This window comes from Bison bison, unplaced genomic scaffold, assembly GCF_000754665.1.
Source record: "Bison bison bison isolate TAMUID 2011002044 unplaced genomic scaffold, Bison_UMD1.0 scf7180017864456, whole genome shotgun sequence".
NCBI classification, from domain to species: Eukaryota; Metazoa; Chordata; class Mammalia; order Artiodactyla; family Bovidae; genus Bison; species Bison bison.
Genome location: NW_011495018.1, coordinates 11,478,051 through 11,503,991, shown reverse-complemented (window position 1 = coordinate 11,503,991; position 25,941 = coordinate 11,478,051). Strand labels below are relative to the sequence as shown.

The window sequence follows — 25,941 nt, the reverse complement described above, 5'->3', positions numbered from 1 at the left end:
AAAACAAATTATCTCAGAAACCTTCCCCTTCTTTGTCCCTCTCAACAAAATACCCAACTCCCAGGAACACAGCACTTACACTGTAGAGATGAGATGTAATATAAGGTACTCAGCGGCCAAGCTGTCTCCCAGAAGGGCATGAGTGAGGAAGCCAAGCAGTTCTGCTCTGACTGGAGACAACTCGGACATGAAACCGGAAACAACTGGAGAGAGAAGGGCGACCAGATTGAGCAGACACGCCAGGCCCTCGCGTGCCTCTGGCTAAAAAGTAACTATGCAACAAAGCAGTGCACACCAGCAGACAACTGGACGGACTTCTAACACTGGCCCGTGAGTGATGCCAACTGTCAAAACAAGACAAGGGTATACCTTTTGGGAGGGGCCTCATTTTAATGAAGAGAATTAACACACAGGAAAACGGGCAAAGTGATGGTGACCGCTGGAGGAACTTTTCCTAACAGCTGAGCACCTGACCGACAGCTCCACAAAACGCAGCTCCCGCACGCCGGGTGAGTCTCTGGGCCACGAGGCGTCAGCACTTACACTTACAGGTCTTGCTCTCCTCTTTGTTAAGGCAAGCAGGCAGTAAGGGGTTGATGTGCTGCAGCTTCTGGGCCAGGACCACGTGGATTCTTGGCACTAAGGAGGCAGGAGGACTGTGCACCCTCTGTTCCTCAGCCATGTCCGTGCACTCCATCGGGTCCAGCAGCGAAGAGGCATCCCTGCCGAGAGAAGACAGAGCTCGGTTCAGAGGCGGCAGCTGTACACACAAAAAAGTAACATCCCTGTCTGAAAATGAGATGGGAACTCAAGCCGAGGACAGTTCCACCTGCACTTCTCCTGAGAGAACAGAAAATGCTCCTCGTCTTCGTAAACTGTTACATGACAGATTTCAGGCTACCTACATATGTCACATTATGATAAAGGTATACGTATGTACACGTGTGTACCAAATATAACAAAGTGATCAAAAAGAACTTCACCAGTAAGAGGACACTGCACCTCCAGAAGTGATGCACTGAGAAGAATGTATCACTTTGTAGTTTTCTGCCCCAAATGCATAGCTGGAATCTGATCACAATCTAATCTGATGTGACCTAATCTGTCACATCAGATAAACCCAAACGGACAGACATCCTACAGAGTAACTGGTCTGTACTCTTCAGTGCAGCGAGTCTGCTCTGCCATGTAAGGACACAGCAAGAAAACAGCCATCTACAAGCCAGGAGATGGGCCCTCACTAAATACTGGTGTCTCAACCTTGGTGCCTCCGTACTATGAGAAATGAATTTTCTCAGTGTCAAGGAAAGTGTCAATACATTGAAGGACAGGGGGAAAAAAAAAAAAGAAAAGAGAAGTATCAAGGCCTTGAAGGACAACTAAGAGCTGGAGACTGCTGCAGGTTAATGCAGAGAGCGATCCTATGGATCCTGGACAGAGAAAAAGACTGCCAGAAAGAACAGCGCTGAGACACTTGGAGAAGTTTGGCGTGGCCTATGGTTACTGCACTGTGTATTCACGCAAATTCCCAAACTGTGTAGCTATACTCTGATTATATATGAAATATGGACACAGCAAGTATTTAGGATATGAATACACAACTTACTCTCAAGTGTTTGCAAAAACTACACATGTATAAAAATGTATGTATATAAAAATAAGCACAAATGAATGACAAAACAGACGGAGCTGAAGTGTTAACAACCTGTAAATCTGAATGAAGCGAAAAAGGAGTTCTTTATATAACCATCCTCCAACTTTTCTCAAAGTTTGAAATTATTTCAAAATAGACTCACCTTTCATCATTATTCAGTATACTTAGCACAGGATCCACAGAGAGTATGCCATATAACTCAAGAACATCGTTTACTTTAAAACAATCCCAGTCTTCATAGACCTAACAAGAGGGCACACAAAATCACAGTTAGGACTCAATGGCATCAAAAAAGCATAAGATATTAGCCTTGAAGTAATAATAATCACAAAATGAACCTTACAGCATCTCCTTTATTTGATAAATGGAGACCAAGGGAGGTAAGGCTCTTACCTGAAGCCATTTTGCTGGTTAGCAAATACCAACTAAAACACAGGACTCCTGACCAATGTCTGTTTTCCCACTACTTCAGAGAAAAGCTTTTCCCAAAGGATGAAAACCAGAAACATGAGTTATCTCAAAATCTATTAACTCCATTGAGAGATGGGGGAAACTGAGTATTATTAACTTTGGACTTATTCACAAGCTATGCAGTATTAGGAGGACTGACACAGACTTCAAATGGCCATGAGGCCTCTCACAATAAAGAGCCAAACCTCCAAAGCCGTCTATCAAGATGGACATTAGAAACTGTCACAGCTGCTTACTGGGGAGACCTAAGAGAAGCACAGAAGGAAAAATGGGCTAATTCTAGTTCCTGTGCTAGCTACATAGCTGAAGTGCCATTTAACTTAAAACCATAACAACTAAGAATGGAAATTCTCACTGATCGTTTCTGAAACTTGTATCACTTGTTCTCTGCTCACGATTAAAAAACCAGAATGAGCAAAATAGGGGAACAAACTGTTAACAGATTTTCTTCTACCTTATTTTAAATCTAATTGATAAGAAAAGAAAGAATGGTGAAAATAAAGCAGAAATTAGTAACTTAGAAATGATACAGGAAGAATATAGATATCAATTTAAATTCTGTTTCACCTCTATTTGAAATATTCATTTTTTTAAAAATAAAGACAATGCTGTGGTAGATAAAATGCCCCCTCCCCGCCATACACATATCCACATCTCACTGGAATCCTTGAATATGTTACCTTACATGTAAAAGGGACTTATATAAATTAAAGGACCTTAAGATGGGGAGATTACTCTGGACTGCATGAGTGGGCTCGATCTATAATTACTCATGTCCTTAAAATTAGAGAACCTGTCCTACCTATGGCCAGAGGGAGATAAGACTATGAAAAAATGGTCAGAGGGCTGTATTACTGCTGCCCTGGAAGATGGAGGAAGGGGTCACAAGCCTCTGGAAGCTGGAAAAGGCTAGAAGAGAGATTGTCCCCTGGAGTCTTCAGAGAGGAACCAGTCTTGCAGCCACTTTCATTTTATCCCCAGTGAGATTCACATTGGACTTCTGGCCTAAAGCCTCTAAGATGATAAATTTTGTTATTTTAAGCCACCTAAATTTGTAGCAATTTGTTACAGCAGCAAGAGAAAACTCGCTAACACAAATGCTAAGACTTTTCTGTTTTAATTTCTGAGACACTTAGCACATCTTTGTCAGCATCAGACCCGTCAAAGACTTTCTTACCTTCACGAGACATGCAGGACCCTTCTCTCCTGGCAATGGAAAATTCAGATCAAAAGGAGAAGAGAGGTTTAGGGAGCTCAGCTGTTGTCCAGAAGAAGCTTCAGTTTCTAAACGTTTTGGCTCGCCACACCACTGAAGACCACCAACATTCCCTAAATTCAAAGGGACAGCATTGCACATCGTCATTTTAAAGGCTTCCTAGAAAATAAAGAACATTCCTAAACAGCCTTTTGCATTTGACTGAAATGATATATTTCTGAGCTTGCAAACTTCAAGTTGTTCCCATTTTAAAGGAAGTAACACACACTAGAAGCCACCTATAAAGGGAACAAAGATTACAAAGATCTGGAAGTGTGATCACCTTCCCCTACAATAAAACAGCAACAGATTCCCGCCCCTCCCCACTATCAAATCTCCTAGATGTAACTTTAAAAGTTAATATTTAATAGGGTTATTTAACATCTTTGACCCAATGAGTATATGGGTCTACAGACAATAAAAACACTTTGGTAGAATATAGTTCTTTCTACTTACTAAGCAGAATAAAACCACATAGCAATAAACTTATTTACTGAACAACTACTAACTTCCACTATGTACCAGGAATTAGACTAATTGTTGGGGCTACAAAGATCATTTAAAGATAGCCTGTACCCCTAAAGTAGTTACAATTTAGGACTGATAACTAGTTAGAATTAAAATATAGCTTGCCATACCACACTACACTGCTCAGCAATCAAAAGAATAAACTACTGATATAAACAATAACTTGGACAGAAAGGAAATTATGCCAAATGACAAAAGCTAATCTATAAGGTCTATATACTGTATCATTCCATTTATGTAACATTCATAAATGACAAAATTTAGGGATGAAGAACAAATTAGTCATTGCCAGAGGGGAGGCAGAGAGGCAGGAGAGGTAGATGTGATTCTAAAAGGGCAACAGAAGAGATCCAGGAAATGAACTGTTCTGTATTCTGACTGTGGTCGTGGTCACATGAATCTACACATGTGATCAAACTGCACAGACTAATGCACAAAAACAAGTGCATGTAAAAATGTGAATTCTGAGTGACGTCTATGGACCATATCAATATCCGTTTCCTGGTTATGACATTCTACTATAATTATGCAAGATGTTATAATTATATAAGATGCTGACCCACTTGAAACTGCATCAAGGATATATGGGGATCTCTCTGTATTATTTTTTTTTGGTAAGTGCATGTGGATCTACACTTATGTCCAAAACAGCTTAATATATACATATATAAACACAACACAGTCTGATAGATTGCCTAGAAACCAACAAACAAGGTTAAATGTTAGTCGCTCAGTTGTGTCCGACTCTTTATGACACCATGAACTATAGCCCTCAAGGCTCCTCTGTCTGTGGAATTCTCCTGGCAATAATACTGGAGTGGGTTGCCATTCCCTTCTCCAGGGGATCTTCCCAACCCAGGCATTGAACCCAGGTCTCCCATATTACAGGCAGATTCTTTACTGTTTGAAACACAAGGGAAGACACAAACAAGGTAAAACTTTACACAACTAATGCACTCAGATGTATGCAAAAGCCCCGAAGTATGACATGCAAACCAAAGGGGCAAGAAACAGAAAGAAGCATCAACAGCTTAAATGTCAAGAAAGAGAATTACCATGTGCCCTGGATTCTAATATGTATTTAGGTTACTGTTATGATGCACCATTAATTTGAATAAACATTTGGGGGTGAGTAGAGAAAAAGAAAGAATACTATTACATTTGCATATATTTGGTGTAAAACATTCCAATTTTAAAAATATGCCTTAGCTTAAAGAAATACAGTAATATGAACTTATAAAGTAGAATAATATATGGTTAAATGAAACTCAGTAATAAATCTTTGTTTACCATTGATTGCTATATTTGCTCTCTTAACCCACTCTTCAGATTAAATTAATTCATTTGTTTTACTTCCTCTGCCTTTAAGAAGTTTCAGGACATAAAAGGAGAAATAAAGACAAACTTATTTACCTGCCATATGAAGGAATTCACTGCTCATAAAAACTGTGATTGGCAAATCAATAATGATATATACCAATTTTGAAATTCTCTTAGAAAATTTCAACTTTTGGCTTCCTTGTATAATCAGAATTACTTGTGTTTTAATTATATTTTAATACATAAACTACTACAAACCTACTTTAAATAGAACAAACAGAACTGTGACTATTCTAAGGGTTACTTGCTTTAAACATTAGGAATAAGTAATCCAGCGTACCAAAACTTCACGTTTTTCCTCCAATGTGCTTAGTCTTACTAAATTAGAGCATCATTATCCCAAAAAGAAAATAAGAAAGGATGTTTTCAGATATAAATAAGTCATTTTTAGAGTAGAGTACTATGCTTTCATATTACTTAAAGGCCGAGATGAAAAATAAACATGAAGAAACACAAAAGCCCTTTCCTAGCTTCCCAACTTGAGACCCTTCACACCTGCCAGCAGAGCAGCCCCTTCCGAGTGACGCCTAACCGCTCAGTTACGAAGCGCAGGCTGACCAGAGCAAGACTGTTACAACTCTCAGAACTGCCTATGATTCTGGTAAACCTGAAAGCACAGCTGTCCAATCACTGCCAGCCCCTAAATCTACAGCTGCTTAGAGAACTATGAATTCTTAATATGAATCCACTGCAAGAGAGCAGAAGTCTCCAGAACGCGGGATGGCACACGCTACCTGCTTGTCTGGCGCCCATATGCTGGTCTTTCTGTTTATTGGGCTGCAGATCCATATCTTCGTCATCTTCATAGCTTCTCTTGTGACGGCTGGGGGTGTAAGACGTTGAAGGGCTGACTCGAGCTTGGTTGGCATTAACATAGGCGTTAAATGAAGGGTTAAGGAAAGATTTCCATGAACCGGGGAATATCCTAAAATTATGCTACCTCTATGACTAATAAAAGACTACTACTTTGGTAGCTTGGTTAAAATAAAGATTTTTTTTTTAAAAGATGACTGATGTATACAAAAAATAAGCTACAAAGATATACTGCATAGCACAACAAATTAATATGAAGTAAAATCTACCAAAATTTTTGAATCATTATGTTGTACCTGAAATTAATACACTATTGTAAACCAACTACACCTCAATATATTAAAAAAAAAAAAAAAGAAACAAGGATAAAAAAATTATTTTTTCCAGCTAACTTCATTGATGTACAAAGACTAAGCTTAAAAAAAAAAACCAATATGAATTGTGGTTTCTTCAATTAAGAAAATTATCAGGAAGCATTCAACACATGAGAAGGTTCAGATAAAGGATATTTCTTTTACCCACACAGATTCTCCAGGCACTGGAACACAATAGAATGTCTGTCTCTCCAAAGTAGTAGTTCGTGGAGAGTTTAAATCAACTTCTTGCTGAGGCTGTGATGTTCACAAAATTTATTAAAAAACTTTAAAAAATTAGCAACTGTGTTTTCAGGTTGTTTATAAAATCACAGTAAATACTTCATACTGAGTTAATTAACAAGCGACTACTAAATCTAAACTATCATTTTTGAAATGAAAACTGACTAAAATCACTTCAGACGCAATCATCAATACAGCGTGTACAGCCTGAGACAGTATGTATAAGCACGGTGGGTTTTGTTTCTTTCTTTCTTTCCTTCCAGGGCCAAAGTCCCCTTTTCCTGGTACGGTGCTCTTACGACTCTTCAGCAACACAGCACCACCTCTTGCTCAGTGTGTCCGACTCTGCGACCCCATGGACCGTAGCCTGCCGGGCTCCTCTGTCCATGGGAATTCTCCAGGCAAGAATACTGGAGTGGGTTGCCATGCTCTCCTCCAGGGGATCTTCCCAACCTAAGGATCGAATGCAGGTCTCCTGCACTGCAAGTGGATTCTTTACTGTCTAAGCCACCAGGGAAGCCCAATTAATACTGCACCTTCCTTCAAATCCAAAATACACTATACCCTAGGTTACAAAATTAAATCCCTAAACACACTATTTTGTTAAATTTTTTTCAAAGACAACACTCATGGTAATCCCACTGTCTCTCTCACAGGAATGCTATCAACATTAGCCTATCAAATAGGAATTTAATGATATACTTCTTATGAGGTTGCTCTGAGATGAGATTTAAAAATCAGGTATTGTTCATTACAAAAGGCATATTCTCTGTTTCAAATCTACTTAGAAAGTCTTAAGTATAGATAGGTAGAGGACCCAAGATGTAATATTAAAAAGAAATTATTTCAAGATACTCATATTACTTTTTTTTATGTGTGCATTTAATTATTTTATTTTTTTAAAAATTTTATTTTATTTTTAAACTTTATATAATTGTTCATATTACTTTTTTTTTTTTCTTCATATTACTTTTATAGTACAAAAAAAATTCCCTTACAAGTAAACAAAATCTATATTCTATCTTGTAAGAGAAAAACAGAAAAGAAAGAAAGAATTCCAGAGACATCAACTGAATCTGAGATGGTATGTGTAAGCAAAGTGGCTTTTCTTTCTTTCTTTCCAGGGCCAAAGTCCCCTTTTCCTGGTATGGTGTTCTTACTTATGACTCTTCAGAAACACAGCACAAGCTCTTTGCCTTTGGGAATATTACAGATGGACACCCTCATCTATTTTATTTTCCCATTTCTAGATGTTGAGATTACTGAGTTAGAGAGACACTGCATTATTGTGTCCTAGAAGAAAACTTCTGTATTAATTTATCAGCCTAATATAACTTAGGGCTCCATAAACAGGAATGCAGGAAACATTTATAAAGCTGATTCATTAGACTCAGCACAACAATGTATTACTATGTCATGGAAACACCCTTAAAAGAAAAAAGACACTGGGAGACCTGGAGGTCATCAAAAGATTAAACGAATTCATCTTTCACGAGTCCATTACTCTAAGTAAGTGTAGGAAGTTATATTTCTTTCTCTACAGAAACTTTCCTAATTAGGGCCATTCTTCCATACAGATCAGCCTGCTGAGCTAGAATATTTATTTCAGGATTTTGTCTTCTTTCTTCTTCCCTTTCCCATTATTGATATGTAGGAGAGTTTTCTATTACTTCCTTTTATCAAAGAAGGCTTAAATTTACTTTTTTCTTCCCAGGAAAAGAGGGCAGGATTTAATCAAATTTAATTAAGCACATGTAGGGGCTTCCCTGGCAGTTCAGGGGTTAGGTGTGGATTTGCTCCCTGGTCAGGGAACTAAGATCCCACATGCTGTGCAGCATGGCCAAAAGAAAAAAAAAAAAGGTATAAAAAAATTAAGCGCATGCAAAGCCTTTAAAGTAATATTCTTTCATTTTTCTTCTACTTTTCATTTTAAAAGAACTTAGGTAATTTTTAAAAGCAAGTATGTAGACATTAGGAAAAGAAAGGAAGTAACTTGTCATTTACAATATTCCACCTTCTAAGACATTTTTAGAAGATCAAAAAAAAATCGTATCAGAGAAACTCAAGTAAAAGGCAAATAAACAAAACATTTCACATGACTTCTTAGAACTTATATACAAGATAAGTAAATTTATGATCCACCAAAGGAAAATAATATTCCCTGCCCAGGAAAAAATGCTCATTAAAAAGTTTTTTATAAGCCCCATGTTCCTCCCCGCGTCCCTCCGGCACCTGGCGCTTCGTAGCGCCCAAAAGCTGAGAGGGGTTAGAGGCGCCTATCACATCCTAGAGGTTGTTTATGTCGAGCTGTGGATGTTACACGTGTTGTTTGGCCAGGACAGCGAGATGCTGGCGGCCTTCTACGGGTGGTTCAGGGTCTCTTTCGTGGTCAGCGCAGTCCCAGGATGCAGAGTCCTGGTCTTCATCATCGGATCACCCCTTTACCAGTATGTGACCAAGTTCCTCATCGTAGCAATGTGTTTCCAGCTTCGGATCCGCCAAAATCAAGCCAGAGCTCGGACCAGACAGCTGCTAAATTCTACGCGGACCTGGAGGTGCTCGGGTTAAGGCGGGGCCAACCCCGGCCCCCTAATCCAGAGGACAGGGAACGCACGGCTTGTGCGAATGCTGACCTGGAGGTCTGGAGGCTGAGGCTCCACCCAGTTCTGTGAGCACCATGAAAGGTGCCGATGAGGGTAGGGACGGGGGCACCTGTTCTTAATTCTGTCCCTTTTGAGTGACTGCAAGCTCAATCTTCTAAGGAAATTTTCTATGGTTTTATAATAAATGATTTTTGTTGGAAAAAAAAAAGTTTTTTATATATTTTAAGTATACATACCCCACACTCTGCTACATCTCTATATTTTCCAAAATGAAGAACCTATGAACAAAACAAAAAATAACAGTATTATATCAACATTATCAGAATCAAAACTGCCATAGACAAAGCTAATCCTACTAATTGTGAACACTAAGTTTAACGAAAAAGGCAATACATACACGTGCTTTTGTGTTTCGGTTAACAGTTTCATACACTCCCATGTAAAATTCAGGGTCAAACATATCCTGAACCATGCAACGAAACTTCACAAAACTGTTAGGTTTCAAATAATGAAGAGGAACTTCATTCAGTGATGGTACCTTAAAGGAAAACAAACAATCAAGTCAAAATAGTCTGTGTATAAGACGTTAAGCACATACACATATATATCCAGACAAACCACCGTCCCCACCTACCCACCCCACATACAAAATCAGGCCCTATCAGGGAGCCAAATGATTTCAACGCTCAACAACACAAATGCTGAACATAAGTCCTTTCCGCGTTCTTGCAAATTCAGTTCGTATGATGACATTTGATTATAATGTCAAAGGATGCTTTTCCTTCAGAACACTATCCACTTAGCAGAAAGGTATTGGCTTTGTTGAGCTCATCTCTTAAAACTCGTACAAGTAATTCTTTAAAATGAAGGTAATAAAAAATCATCGAAGCTCGCACAATTACCCTTTTTTTCACGGTCAGTTACTGCCACCTACAGGTGCCAGTACAGAAGCACTTATTTGCTTGAATTTAAATTGCAAGAGAACAAAATCTTCTAATACATATGCACTTAAGGCAGAGGGCGGTACATGTTAATTTATATATTTTTAAGTTATATGTGGATCACTACTGCGAGAAACTGGAAGTCTGCCCAACCCTCGCCCACCCACCCACCTCCAGCAAACAGCATTAATAAGCTTACCCATTTAGGAGCATTATTCTCCTTCAGCTTTTCCTTAAAATATTCTATTACTTTCTTCTCCCAGTCAGGATTAACTCCATTTTGAGCTGAAAGAAAAATATACTTTTCAAAGCTGAAGGTACATTAGTTTAGGGTGCCTTATTGGAAGCGCTGCGCAAGACACCAGAAGCTGCCGGGTAGGGGGCTGGATATTACAGTCGGGGTGAGGCCGAGCCCCTGTGGGCTCTCAGGTGCTAACAGTCTCCCGAGAGCTCTTCCACAGTGAGAGATGAGGCCCCCAGACACAGCAGCACAGGAACCATCGCCTGAAAGGCACTCTGCTGCTTGAAAACATTTTAATACAGATTTAAAACACTTTTACAATTACCCTGAAATGAAAAGAGAACATGTTCTTCTTCTACTGTTTTTTTAAATTTTTTATTTGGGAATAATTTCAAACTTCCAAAAAGTCACAATGAAAATTACAAAGAACACCTGTACCCTCACCCCCATTTACTTTATTATTTGCTTGCTCTCTCTCTCTCTCCCACATTTTTCTCACTTGACCTTACATTACATACACATCATTTATTTTTATCTTTAAATAGTACTTGGGCTTCCCTGGTGGCTCAGCTGGTAAAGAATTTGTCTGCAATGCAGGAGACCTGGGTTTGATCCCTGAGTTGCGAAGATCCCCTGGAGAAGGGAAAGGGTACCCAACTCTCCAGTATTCTGGCCTGGAGAATTCCATGGACTGTATAGTCCAAGGGGCTGCAAAGAGTCGGATACGACTGAGCGACTTTCACTTAAATAGTACAGTGTGTTTCCTAAGAATAAGGAGATTATCTTACATAACCACGGTACTTGCTATCAATCTCAGGAAGTTTGAAATCAATACCAAACTTTTTTTTATCAAGTCTACCACGCATATTCCAACTTGTCTCCTGACCTGACACTATTGTTTATTGTACTTTTTCCACTTCAGTACAGATCCAGTTTAGGATCACATGCTGCTTTCTGCTATCTTTTTTTTTCCTTTTAATCTTTTTTTATTCTGGAACAGTTCCTCAATCTTTATCTTTTATGACACTGATAATGAAGAATACAAACCCATTATAAAAAACAGAATGTTCCTCCCTGGGTCTGTCTGATGTCTCCTTATGCGTAGAGTGCAGTTACACGTTCCCAGTCAGAGTGCTACATAAGCGTGCGGTGTCCTTGAACGGCTGTACGTGCTTCGCTGAGACAGGAGATGTTCATCTTCTCTTCGTGCATGTTAATTTTCACCACCCAGTAAAAGTGACAGCCAAGTTCTCCACAGTAGTCACTTTCCCCCTCTCTCCTCTAGTAAGCAATCTACAGGAGATACCTCAGGACCAAACAAGTAATTTTCATGAAACTTGCCCTGCTCCCAAGATTTAGCACACCTCTTGCAATGATGATTGCAAAATAAGAGAAAGGTGTTTTTAATGTCATATTAAAGATAAGAAACCAGCTTTTAAAAAATTATGGGAACTGGCCAAGACTAAAAAGTGAATCATCAAAAAAAAAACAAAAACAAAACCCCAGGAATATATATATACGCATGTTTTCATGAATTAGAACTACCTGAGTGAACTCCGGGAGTTGGTGATGGACAGGGAGGCCTGGGGTGCTGCGATTCATGGGGTCGCAAAGAGTCGGACAAGACTGAGCAACTGATCTGATCTGATCTGAACCAGACCTTTGCCAACAAAGGTCCATTTGGTCAAGGTTATGGTTTTTCCAGTGGTCATGTATGGATGTGAGAGTTGGACTGTGAAGAAAGCTGAGGACTGAAGAATTGATGCTTTTGAACTATGGTGTTGGAGAAGACTCTTGAGAGTCTCTTGGACTGCAAGGAGATCCAACCAGTCCATTCTAAAGGAGATCAATCCTGGGTGTTCTTTGGAAGGAATGATGCTGAAGCTGAAACTCCAATACTTTGGCCACCTCATGCAAAGAGCTGACTTATTGGAAAAGACCCTGATGCTGGGAGGGATTGGGGGCAGGAGGAGAAGGGGACAACAGAGGATGAGATGGCTGGATGGCATCACTGACTCGATGGACGTGAGTCTGGGTGAACTCCAGGAGTTGGTGATGGACAGGGAGGCCTGGCATGCTGCAATTCATGGGGTCGCAAAGAGTCGGACATGACTGAGCGACTGAACTGAACTGACCCACTGCTGGTCAATACTTCCAACAATGCATGGGTACCATATACATCACACAAGTGATATGGAAATGTGATGTAAAGGGATTTTGTCTTTATTTGTTATGCAGCTGGTTCTGTTAGAAACACTCATAAGATCCTGCTAACACCTGCTGTAGCAGAGATTCCGAATGCTTTCACTTAACTGAGCAAAAGACAGTTATTAAAAAGCACTCGTGGAGGTGAAAGCGCCCTCAGTGATTCTGATTGCAATGAGGGTTAAATCACTGTGTGTGTATGTCAGTCATCACGTCCACCGCTTTGCAACCCCATGGACTGTAGGCCACCAGGCTCCTCTATCCATGGGATTTCCCAGACAAGAATACTAGAGTGGGTTGCTATTTCCTTCTCCAGGGCATCTTCTCAATCCAGGTCTCTTGCACTGTAGATGGATTCTTTACCAACTGAGCTACAGCAATGCCCCCAAGGGTTAAATCTACTACTAGTAAACTGGTCCTCAAAGTGTGGCTTCCCAGACCAGCAGCACTAGCACCACCTGAGCAGTTGTTAGCAAGGCAGTTCTTCAGCCCATCCCAGAACTACTGAATGAGAAACTCTGGAGGTGAGGCCTAGCAATTCATACTTTAAAATACCCTCTAGGGATTCTGATGCACACTGAAATTTGAGAAGCAGTGGTCGACTAAATGCATGCCAATAAAGGATCACTGAATGGGGATGGGAGGTGGGGAGACTAGACTGGGTATTTCTGGTTCTAGTCAAAATGGATGTTTGCTACAAGCAGACATGACCGCCAACACCACTATTCTGACTGCATCTGTGTAAGAAGGTTGAATATACCACATCAGAGGCAATGAAGCTACATCAAAGAGTGACTAGGAAGCAGCAAGTTACTTCGAAGTACCTTACATGTTATGAAACGTTAAACAAAACATCTGGTATTGCTGAACAATTTAAGGACTGCAGTAGAGAATTCCAAAATTCTCAGAAGTACAGTAACTACCCATTATGTATTAAGCCTACTTTATGCCCAGCACTCTGCCAGGTGCTATCAGGATCCTTAGAATTGAAGGAACTTAGTGACTTCACTTTCACTTTTCACTTTCATGCATTGGAGAAGGAAATGGCGACCCACTCCCGTGTTCTTGCCTGGAGAATCCCAGGCACGGGGGAGCCTGGTGGGCTGCCGTCTATGGGGTCGCACAGAGTCAGACACGACTGTAGTGACTTAGCAGCAAGCAGCAGAGCTAAGACAGGGCTTCCCAGGTGGCTCAGTGGTAAAGAATCCTCCTGCCAATGCAGGAGACGTGGGTTTGATCCCTAGGTTGGGAAGATCTCCTGGAGGTGCATGCAAGCACATGACAGCTAAGATAAGCTATGAGCAGAAAAACAGGCAAAAGCAAATAGGAGAAAATAATGAAGGTCAAAATATCTCAGAGAGGGCTTCTGAAAGAGGTGGTGTTTGAGCCAGGCCTGGGAAGAGAGGCAGAATGGAACCATGTTGAGGTATGAGGGGTGGGCATATTGCAGACACAGGGCATTCTAGAGGAGGGAACAGTAATAGTAAGCCAAAGACAAGGACGGACATACCAGAAATTCAAATACGCGAGCACAAAGTGGCTGGAAAAGAACAAAGCTAACGAACAAAAGGAAGATGAGACCAAACAGATCACAGAGTTTTCAATGCCAGGCTACAGATCCACTCTCTGTTCATCAACAATTCACCTTTACATTCCCAGGCTCTAGCAAGCGCCTGGGACACAGCTACTAGAGTCAGAGAAATAAACATTAAATAGACAAAACACTGAGAAAAATAAGCTGTTTCGCAAGACTAGCACCCATTTCCCCTTTTTCTAGCAACAGTGCCTCTTCTGAAGAGGAACCACAGCACCCTCACTCTCAGCCCCGGGGCGGACCTGACGGAGGCCTCACAGAAGTTCTAATGATCAGGTTGGGGGGCCTCAGTCAAGGACAACCCCGGGTATAAGGCTCAGCAGCTGGGTCCAACAAATCCCAGAGCTGCCTGTGGCCACAATGACAGAGGTCTGTCTGAAAACGAAGCCATCCCAGGGGAAAGTGGAGTAGAGAGCCTGATTTCTGAAGTATTTGGCTGTAGTTGAGCCAGACGTTAGCCCACTCAGGAACTGTTACCTCAAACAATGTGTTCATCTTCCTCAGTTTAAGCAGAATCGACCTGGGCCACGGGCAACCGAGAATCCTGCTGAGCACATATATATCACTATCATCTTTCTCACGAATTCCCCGCCATCTGAACGTGGGCACCCCTGCACTCTCTTGCCCTAGTTTAAGTGGTCAGAGGAACTGAGGAACAAAAGACAGACACACTTTTACACTCTCACCAACAGCCTATGAGAGGTCCAATGCTCTGCCTCAATACTTCATCTGGTCAATCTTTTCAATACACATCATATACCAAATTAATGTTTTTGTTTCTAGTGTGACATAGACATCAAGGCTCATTTTTTTCCAGAAAGTATCTATTTGTTCCAGCCTTATTTAAAAGACTTTCTAGCGGTAAACTGCTTTGGCAAACAGAGTAACAATTAACTGTCACACAATTACCAATGAGAAAACATGCCACAAAACCATGGTCAAAGACGAGGAACTTCACTCATACACTGTCAATCTTTCCTCCTATAGAATTAGCAAACTTGCATGGGTCCAAGTCCATCACTGATGAGAAATAGATGCTGTAAGTGGGGAAAGTCTTCTCGCTGGCCCTCAGCAGCAACAGATGAGATTTTTTTGCTGTGGTACTACTGTCAAACTCAACTCCTGTTTCTGTTACTGTATTCTGTTAAACTGGTAAGAGTTGTCTATCCTTATGCCAATACCATATTGTCTTAATCACTATAGACTGATAGCGAGTCTTAAAATTAGGTAGTGATGTTCTTCATCTTTGCTTTCAAGTTTGTCTTGATTATTCTAGATTCTCAACATTTCTAAGTAATTCTGAGGAACACTTGAAAACGACTGCTGAAATTTCTATCAGATTATATTTTGATGTTTAAATTTCAATTTGATTATATACTGCATATATAGATTTGAGGAGAACTAAGATGTAAGTCCCTTGGACTGCAGGGAGATCCAATCAGTCCATCCTAAAGGAGACTAGTCCCGGGTGTTCATTGGAAGGACTGATGCTGGAGCTGAAACTCCAATACTTTGGCCACCTTATGCAAAAGACCCTGATGCTGGGAGGGACTGCGGGCAGGAGGAGAAGGGAACGACAGAGGATGAGATGGCTGGATGGCATCACCGACTCGACGGACATGAGTTTGGGTGAACTCCAGGAGTTTGAGATGGACAGGAAGGCCTGGTATGCTGCGATTCATGGGGTTGCAAAGAGTCAGACACGACTGAGCGACTGAACTGAACTGAACTGAAGATGTAGGAAGAAACCGACCTGCTGTTGCTGACTTTGAAGACCGAAGGGGCCGCAACACAAGAAATCAGCCCAACTCTAGAAGCAGTAAAAAAGGCAAGGAGATAAGAGTATCCCCTAGAGGCTGCAGAAAGGAGGGCAGACCTATGGACAACTTGACTTTATCCCAGTGACACCCACATCAGACTTCTGGCCTCCAGAACTGTAAGAGAATACATTTGTGTAACAAACGCTGGAGAGGGTGTGGAGAAAAGGGAGCCCTCTTAGACTGTTGGTGGGAATGTTAAGTTGGTGTAGCCACTATGGAAAACAGTTAGGAGGTTTTTAAAAAAAAACACTAAAAATTAGAGTTGCCACATAAACCAGCAATCCCACTCCTGGGCATATACTGGGACAAACCTACAGTTCAAAAAGATACAGTATCCTGTGACAAATCATCATGGAAAAGAATATTAAAAATATATATATTATGTATATAACTGAATCATTTTCCTATACAGCAGAAATTAACACAACACTGTAAACCAACCATATTACAATAAAAAAATAAATTTATGTTGTTTTAAGCAATTAAATTTGTGGTAATTATTACAGCAGAAATCGGAAATAAATAGTGTATTTTTTAAAGAACTGGTCTATTGCATCCAAGCTGTTGAATTTATACCTAGAGCTGTTTGTGTCACTCTCTCCCTGTCTGTACTGCCCTTTCACATGTCTCCAATGGTACCTGCTCTTTCAAAACAGTACAGCAACTCTGGAACGCAGTTTGGCAGTTTCATACAGGGGCTTCCCAGGTGGCGCTAGTGATAAAGAACCCACCTTCCAATGCAGGAGGCACAGAGACACAGGTTCAATCCCTGAGCCAGGAAGATCCTCTGGAGGAGGACATGGCAAAAAAAAAAAAAAAGGATTATCTTATTATTCCCATTTTACAGATGGTAAAATCCAGGTAAAGAAAGGTTAATTGACATGTTCACCCCCAAGGTTAGGAAGTGGGAGGGGCCAAGCAGTGACCCACTACAGAAGTGCTAAGAGTGGTCTAGCCTAAGCACTAGCAATAGGAGGTACCTTTGCTGCAGAGAATCTAAAAATAATAGAACCAACTAAAATCCATTCCACTTCTACCATCACTATGAATTAACCATTCTAAACAATGTCAGTGATAAACTACTTTTCCTTTGAAAATCTTCTGCTGGTATAAATCCTAAACAACTGTTGACTACTGCTGAGTTTTAACACAGACTTCCCCAGTGGCTCAGATGGTAAAGAATCTGCCCACAACGCAGGAGACCCAAATTCGATCCCTGGGTCGGGAAGATCCCCTGGGGAAGGGAATGGCTGCCCACTCCAGTATTCTTGCCTGGAGAATTCCACAGACAGAGAAGCCTGGAGAGCCTACAGTCCACAGGGCTGCAATTACTACATTTTTACTATTTACCCTTTAATAAATATCTCATTAGACACAGAAGTTTATTTGAAGAACCTCTGTTACATTTTGTGACCCCATGGACGGGCTCCTCTGTCCTTCACTATCTCCCAGAATTTGCTCAAAATTCATGTACACTGAGTTGGTGATGCTATCTAACTACCCCATCCTCTGTTATATACTTAGCTCCCAAAACAGACTCAGCCACATGCATTTGTCTGGACAGTAAATTTCTCAGTGGTACGTGTGTGCATGCCCAGTCATGGCTGACCCTTTGCAACCCCAGGGACTGTAGCCTGCCAGGCTCCTCTGCCTGTGTAAATTTTCCAGACAAGAATACTGGAGTGGGTAGCCATTTCCTTCTCCAGGGGACCTTCCCAACTGAGGGCTTAAACCTGCATCTCCTGCATTGGCAGACGGATTCTGTACCACTGAGCCACCTGGGAAGCCCTCTAAGTGATACAGAATAGTCCAAACTTGGTTAGAGCAGTGAGCATCCCCCAAGCCCTATGGTACTCTAGAGTCCTACAGGTGTACGAAAGATTTTAAATAAACAAACAATAACCCAGTGACTGTAAAGATGAAGGAGAACTTGAATTACTTCAATTCTATCTTCCATGGGACAACTTGAACAACTTTTTGTGTTTAACATTTTAAGCAGTGAAACAGTATGAAGTGAGAGGTGCAGTTGGTGCAAATTTTGCTCGTAAGTGAACATTTTACTGAATTTGAATCGTATCTTAATATAGAAATATATCCTTCTTAAGGGCTTGCTTCCCTGGTAGCTCACCTGGTAAAGAATCCACCTGCAATGCAGGAGACCCCGGTTGATTCCTGGGTTGCAAAGATACCCTGCAGAAGGGATACCCACTCCACCCTGGTGGCCCAGACCGTAAAGAATCTGCCTGCAATGTGGGAAACCCGGGTTCGATCCCTGGGTCAGGAAGATCCCCTGGAGGAGGGCATGGCAACCCACTCCAGTATTCTTGCTTGGACAATCCCCACGGACAGAGGAGCCTGGTGGGCTACAGTCCATGGGGTCGCAAAGAGTCAGACATCACTGGGCAATTAAGCATAGCACATTTTCTTAAACAGCTATTTGTTTTATAGTAAAGAATGAATCAATAAAATATCAGTAACATCAGTGGAAAGATTTCTAGTTTGTGTCTTTTGTAGATGTTTCAGTTTTATCAAAATTCATTTATAATTAAACTGTTTATATAAAATATTATTATATTGAATTATAACTAAAAGACCAAAATTCAAACGATTTAGTAGGTATAAACACTATTCAGTAAATAGTTTAGCTTTTTGTCTATAGAAACGTGTTACTCTTAATACGAAAAATTCATTAATTATACAATTAATACAAGATTATTCAAATCTAAAGTGTGGTACCTGTACCAACATGAAACAATGTCGTCATAACAGAACTCAACCACCACAAAAAAATTCTAAAATAAGCAGGGTTGAGGAAGAAGTTGATAGAAGCAATGTCTAGATTGAAATATGTAATTACCTTAAACACTGCACATAGCTTAATTTCATGATTATTACTGAAAATAATTCTATAGTATAAAGAAACAAAGTATTAAAAAATGATTAGAGCTAAATGCCCTGGGTATGGCCCTGTAGCTAAGCAGCAGTTTGGCTTTAGAATCTGAAATCTTTACTATTCTCTATTACCCAAAGAACTAAATGCACTACAGATTCAATGCAATCCCCACCATAATGCCAACTGCCTTTTTTGCAGCAATGACAGATTCTAAATTCATATGGAAATACAAGGGATTCTGAAGAGTCAAAACAATCTTTAAAAAAAAGAATGAGGACAAAGTTGGAGGACTCATGCTTCATCATTTTAAAACTTGCTACAAAGTTGCAGTAATCAAGACAACACAGTACTGGCAGAAGGGTAAGCATACAGAGCAACAGAATGGAACTGAGAGTTCAGAAATAACGCTATACATCAATGGTCAACTGATACACAGACACACACACAGTTTAAAAAAAAAAAAGCTGCCAAACTGAATCAGTGGGGAAAGAATAGTCTTTTTTAACAAAAAGTGCTGGGGGAGCTTCCAGGATGGTGGAGGCAAGCACGTGCTCAGAAGGCAGCACAGCGAAGTTCCCTGCAGACAGAAGCTGCCCACAAGCGACCCTACCAGACCTTGCCCTACGCTCCTTTTCATCTGCGTACTTTATGAGATGCTTCAAAATAAACGGGCAGATGTTCAAACACACATACACAAGGTGCTGTGACAACTAGATGCGCACATGCAAAAGAAGGAATTTGAATCCCGACCTCATACCATCATCCACAAAAATTACTTCAAAATGGATCCAAGACCTAAATGTAAGGAGCTAAACCTACAAAATTCTAAGAAAGAACACAGATATATATCTTTGTGACCTTGCATCAGACAATGGTTTCTTAAATATGGTACCAAAAGCATAAGCAACTAAAGGAAAAAGAAATTGGACATCATCAAAATGAAAAATCTACATCAGAAGATGTTATCAAGAAAGCGAAAAGGCAATTTATACAACAGGTGAAAATATTTCTAAAACATATATCTGATAAGGGTCTAATATACAGAATATATAAAGAACCCTTATAATGCAACAATACAGGCAAAACCCCAATTTAAAAATCTGCAAAAGGGAATTCCCTGGAGGTGCAGTGGTTAGGATTCTGGGCTTTCACTGCCAAGGGCATGGGTTCAATCCCTGGTCAGGGAACTAAGATTTGGGAAAAGCTGCATGGTGTGGTCAAAAAATAAAAATCTGCAAAGAATTTGAAAAGTTGTTTCTCCAAATGAGATATACAAAAGGTCTATATGCATGTGAACAGATACAATATACTATTACATTACAGTAACGCAAACTGAAATCATAATGAGATATCACTTCACCCCCATTAGGATGGCTATTATTAAGACGCTGAAGTGGACTGGAGAAACTGGAACCCTCATACTTTGCTGGTGGAAGCATAAAATGGTGCCAATACTTTGGGGAAAGTTCTAACATGAAATTACCACATGGCCCAGCAATCACACGCAGAGGCATATACCCAAGAGAACTGAAAACATGTATTCACACAAAAACCATGTGTATTCACAGCAGCACTAATCACAATAGCCAAGTGTCCACCTATGGAGAAATGGATAAACCACACATGGCATATTCACGCTATGGAGCACTGTTCTCAATCGCGGAAAGGAATGTAGTACTGACACATGCTACAACACGGATGAACCTTGACGACATTATGCCAAGTTAAAGAAACCAGACACAAGAGGCCAGAAGTTGCATGATCCCATTTATATGAAATGTCCAGACTGGGTAAACCATGGACAGAAGTCCTTGAGTGGTTTTAAGAGGATGGTGGATGGGGCAATCGGGAGCGACTTCTAACACATACAGGCTTCTTTCTGGGGTAACAGTAACAATGTGCTGATGGCTGCACGTTCACAATGAATAAACTGAAAACCACTGAACTGTACATTTTTAAACGGTGAATTTTATGTTATATCTCAATGCAAAAAAAAAAAAAGAACTATAATCAGAAACAGTTAAAGAAGTGGGACCCTCAGTGGGAGAAAAGCAGCACACGCTTACTCATTTTATACTGTAACACTGTTTTTTTAACCATATGCAAGTTATTATTCAATAATTTAAAAATTCATATACATACACATGTATGTATCTATACGTATGCATGTGTGTGTGTGTGTCTGCTGCTGCTGCTGCTGCTAAGTCACTTCAGTGGTGTCCGACTCTATGCGACCCCACAGACGGCAGCCCACCAGGCCCCGCCATCCCTGGGATTCTCCAGCCAAGAACACTGGAGTGGGCTGCCATTTCCTTCCATGTGTGTATATATACATACCTTTTGCCATGGCTCGCCAATCCATTCCTCCCTGAGAACTTCCCCCAGTGGGGAGGTGTGGGCCTCAATAGTTATGACCATCCATTACGTAACACTGCCCTGGCAGTGGCTGACTGGCCCCTGAGTGAACCACTGACTCCATGCTGGGCCAATCAGATCCTCTAACCCTAAAATCTGGGATTAAGATAAAGATGCTGGAACTTCTCTGGTGGTTCATCTGCTAAGACTCTGCCCTCCCCATACAGGGTGCCCAGGTTTGAACCCTGGTCAGGGAACTAGATCCCACATGCCTCAGCTGAAGACTTGCATGCCGAAACAAATACTGAAGGTCCTACATGCTGCAACTGAGAGCAGGCATAGCCAAAAAAATATTTTTTGAAAAAATAAAGATGCTAGGTCAAGCAGGTTGGAACTGACAAGCGAAACTGGGAGCCCTGGACTAGAGAAAGGTAAAGTTTGTGCGCAGAAATGAACATAGCCTAGGGGAGAAAACTGAGATGTGCTGCTTCGTTGGATTTCTGCTAGCTTTCCAATTTCACTCAGTAGTCTCCTGGGTTATCAAACCACTTGCCCTGCCTTTGGGTTCTACAGCCTTAAAATAAATTACTTTTTTTTCAATGGCCTAACAGGGGCCTGAATATTCATTGGAAGGACTGATGCTGAAGCTGAAACTCCAATACTTTGCCCACCTGATGTGAAGAACTGACTCATTTGAAAAGACCCTGATGCTGGGAAAGACTGAAGGTGGGAGGAGAAGGGGATGATAGAGGATGAGATGGCTGGATGGCATCAATGACTAATGGACATGAGTTTGAGTAAGGTTCGGGAGTTGGTGATGGACAGGGAAGCCTGGCGTGCTGCAGTCCATGGGGCTGCAGAGTTGGACACGACTGAGCGACTGAACAAGGGCCAGGTGGCAGGAAGGTCCAAGGTGGGTACAGACAAAAAGGAATGAATCACGGTGACAACAAAACATCACACAGACTTTTAGATGATTTTACTATTGCTTTAAATTCTCTAAAATGCTAGTGATAAGATACTACTCCCTTCTCTCCTCCACACATCAGTGACCTTTTTCTTCTAAGAGCTAGTCTAATTCTCGTTCTGTTAGATATGACCAAAGTGCCTTGAATATAACTGAAACTAACGATCTTGACCCAACCAACAATCTGAACATAAAGAAATCTATGTTGATAAGCATTCCTACTTATTCTGAAATTAAAGCAGTTATTAATTCAAGTGAAAAAAAAATTTTTTTTAAATAAAAAACAGATTGAAAGAAAAAAGTATACAAAACTTTTTTTTTTTCTCTCTCTCATTTACAACGCCTGCTTCTGTTTAAGGGAAGCAAGTTGTTACAGGTTACTAATGAACAATCACTGCGGGGACCAAGCCATCAGCATTATGCACATACTCAAGCTCAATATGAGCTTCCCCGGTGGCTCAGACGGTAAAGAATGCGCCTGCAATGCAGGAGACTGGGGTTTGATCCCTGGGTTGGGAAGTTGCCCTGGAGAAGGAAACAGCAACCCACTCCAGAATCCCATGAACAGAGGAGCCTGGTGGGCTACAGTCCATGAAGTCGCAGAGTTGGACACGACTGAGCAATTAACACACACACACACACACAGCTCAATAAAGTATTTCTAAATCTTAAGTCTATGGACCTCAATGTTCTACATATAAAATCTTTTAGAAACTGGAATAGAAACAGAAAAAGCATTTTATGAAAGCTTACAGGGAAAAATTTACATACAAACAATCGTAATATGGCAGATACAAATTCAAAATACGCACTGGTTCACAAAGATGAATTATGATTCATATAGTTGTGATTGTGGTCACTAACACAATTTCCAAGTTTCTTATTTGAACCAAGAAAAAAGAATTAGGATTTGCATGTGAAAGTAACTCATACCTGGTATGATCATATTCTCTGAACCAATATAATGTCCACCAAGACTGTCTTTAGTTAAGTTTGTGGTGACAGTAACCACCCCAGTTTACACCATTTCTGACTGATTAATCAGTCTTTTCACTGCCTCTGCTCAACAAACATTCACAGAGCACTCTTTTTAAAAAAATCTTATTTTAGTTTTTGGCTGAGGAGCATGTGGGATCTTGGTCCCCTAACCAGGGATTGAACCTGTGCCCTGGACATTGCAACTGCGGAGCTTTAACCACTGGACCACCAGAAAATCCCTCATGGAGCATTTTCGATGTACAGGTATATTCTAGGCAAATAAAACAGATACACATCCTAAAACCCCCAGGATTAAAACATAGCCAAGGAACCCAGGAAACAAGTGATTTCAACAACATGCTTTACAAGTTAATTTTCAGGCTTCATAGGATCCTATAATTACATGCAGCAGAAGTTACCTAACTCAGGTTCCCAAAGAAGAGTAAGATTTAGCCAGGAAAACAGAAGTGGGAGAGGAAGTTGTGACCAGACAAACGGAACAGCCTATGCAGAAAGCCGAGTGGCATGGTTTAGGATCAGAGAACTGGAAGAAGGTTCAGTGTGAGGGGGAATACAGTGATGAGGTCTGAGAGCTGGGCAATGTGCCTGCCCAGTTGTGTCTGACTTTTTGCGACCCTATGGACTGCAGACCGCCAGCCTTCTTGGTCCACAGGATTTTGCCAGGAAGAATACCGGAGTGGGGTTGCCATTTCCTTCTCCAAGGGATCTTCCTGATCCCAGGATCGAACCTTCGTCTCCAGGGTCGCCTGCATCACAGGTGAATTCTTTACCACTGAGACACCAGAGGTTGGCAGGGGCGGGGCCAAAACGCCTCATAAACCACAAAAGATGAGTATTATTTTTCTCTCTGGGGGAAAAATGGATTTAAAACAATTTCCTATTAGACCAAAGAGTCTACAAGTTTAACACCTCACTTCTCACACAAACATACCTGTAATGTTGTTATTATAAAGCTATCCAATGCCATATATTCACAGTGATAGCAAAATATAGCAAAAATATGCATTATACATCAAAGCAGCTTCTACAAAAATATCATGACTATAAGACAGGATTAGTTTCTTCTCTGCAAGACACAACCTGTATGAGAATAAGACATTCTAGAGGAAAAACACATCAACAAGGTCCAGGTCACCAACAATACACAAACTTCACAAAATACTGTACAGCCAGAGTTTTATATCCAAATTACACCTATTATACTATAATGAGTTGTTTGCCTCTTAGGGTCCTACAAGCAGGAGACAAAATCTGACACAAACAGATTCAAATATATACCAAATATAAAACCATCTCATTTATCCAGCCAGACTAGGACACGGATATTTCTCATAAATTTTCTAAACATCAATTAAGCACCGAAACTTACTTACTTTTGAATGATTTTCCCTAAAAAACGTCTCTGTGTCTGCACCCTCTTAAACCTACTGTGCAATTTAATCTTCACTCCACATTTTAAGGCCATTATTTCGGAAAACAATTATGGGTTCTAGTATTCATTATGAGCACCAATTACTAGGATTTAGTAGAGAGACATACGCCCCTTTTTGAAAAGGGCCCTGGATGGATATACAGGGATTAAAAAAATTTTTTTAAAACACTATATACGTAGTTTGAAATTTCTCCTTTAATAGGTTGTCAGTGTTCACTAACTACAATCTGGATGCCTACCCAGGGCTTTTCCTAATTTGCTGCCTTTAGTTTCAGCCTGGGAAACCAGAAAACTGAACAAGTTCAAATCACAAGGAAAACGAATCAAGAGTTGCTGAGTGAGCCTTTCCTGCAAGAAATGCATTTTCTGGCATCCGTTTTGGCTGCTGGGGACTACTTAGCTTCTTAATAAGAGTTCACACTAATATTCCACAAGGTCTTAAGTGAGGAAGGCCACTTTACAAGTTCAAGTTACCTCCTGACAAGTCAGGTGTTCTGATCTTACACACTGATTCCTGGTTGGGTTTGCCTCCACCACTCCTAAGTGCAAAAGACATGCGGGGTGGGGCCAAAATGCCTAGTGAACGGCAACCAGACCTAAATTTTCCTTACTGTACCCTACCCGAAAAGTGTCATTAACCATGACTGCAAGTGCAATTTCCTGAGCTTGCCTGCCACATGCTAAGCTCTTTCTATGCAGGAACGCATCTGAGTTCGTTCACCATTTCTTGCAAGCTCTGGCCCAAGAGGAGATGGGGAGACGAGACAGGTTTTAAAGGTGTCCTAACGGAAAAAATCTAAGTTATCACACTAAATCTTATCTTGAAAATAGAAGATGTGTGTAATACGGGAGTTACAGCCAACTTCTGCAGCGAGCGAGCAAGCAAGACAGCACTCCCCCCACACACCGGAAGTTTTGAAATGTCCTGCGGGCTTCCCATAGGCAAAGTGCTTTTCGCTACAGCCCATCTCTGCGGGTCCTCCCGAAAGCTTCGAGGACCCCCAACCTCAGAGTCCGGCCGCACGCGGGGCTCGGGGGCCGCCCGCGGGGCCACGAAAGGGGAAGCGAGGCCGTCAATCACGGCCGGCCGCCGGCTCCTGGCGGCGTAACCTTGGCCGCTCGCGAGTGGCGAATCGGGCAGGTGGGAGGCACCTGCGGCCCGGGCCCGGGCAGCCGCGGCCCGGAGTCTCCGGG

The 25,941-nt window shown here is 41.1% G+C and overlaps 1 protein-coding gene across 3 annotated transcripts in view; it reads right to left on the bottom strand.

Moving 5' to 3' along the window:
- MCMBP (minichromosome maintenance complex binding protein) overlaps positions 1 to 25,792 on the bottom strand; it is a 38,775-nt gene extending 12,983 nt beyond the window's left edge. The window contains exons 1-10 of one of the 3 annotated variants that reach the window (XM_010859249.1): positions 24,044 to 25,792; positions 10,441 to 10,526; positions 9,698 to 9,838; positions 9,537 to 9,578; positions 6,611 to 6,712; positions 6,023 to 6,167; positions 3,303 to 3,454; positions 1,797 to 1,897; positions 550 to 722; positions 80 to 203 (exon numbers count right to left, since the gene is read on the bottom strand). In XM_010859249.1, coding sequence (XP_010857551.1) covers positions 80 to 203; positions 550 to 722; positions 1,797 to 1,897; positions 3,303 to 3,454; positions 6,023 to 6,167; positions 6,611 to 6,712; positions 9,537 to 9,578; positions 9,698 to 9,838; positions 10,441 to 10,526; positions 24,044 to 24,131 — 1,154 coding nt within the window. In that variant the 5' untranslated portion in view covers positions 24,132 to 25,792. Of the gene's footprint in view, positions 1 to 79; positions 204 to 543; positions 723 to 1,796; positions 1,898 to 3,302; positions 3,455 to 6,022; positions 6,168 to 6,610; positions 6,713 to 9,536; positions 9,579 to 9,697; positions 9,839 to 10,440; positions 10,527 to 11,529; positions 11,549 to 24,043 lie in introns of those variants that run through there. The other 2 variants (XM_010859248.1, XM_010859250.1) reach the window with 2 other exon arrangements.
- Positions 25,793 to 25,941: the final 149 nt, after the last annotated feature.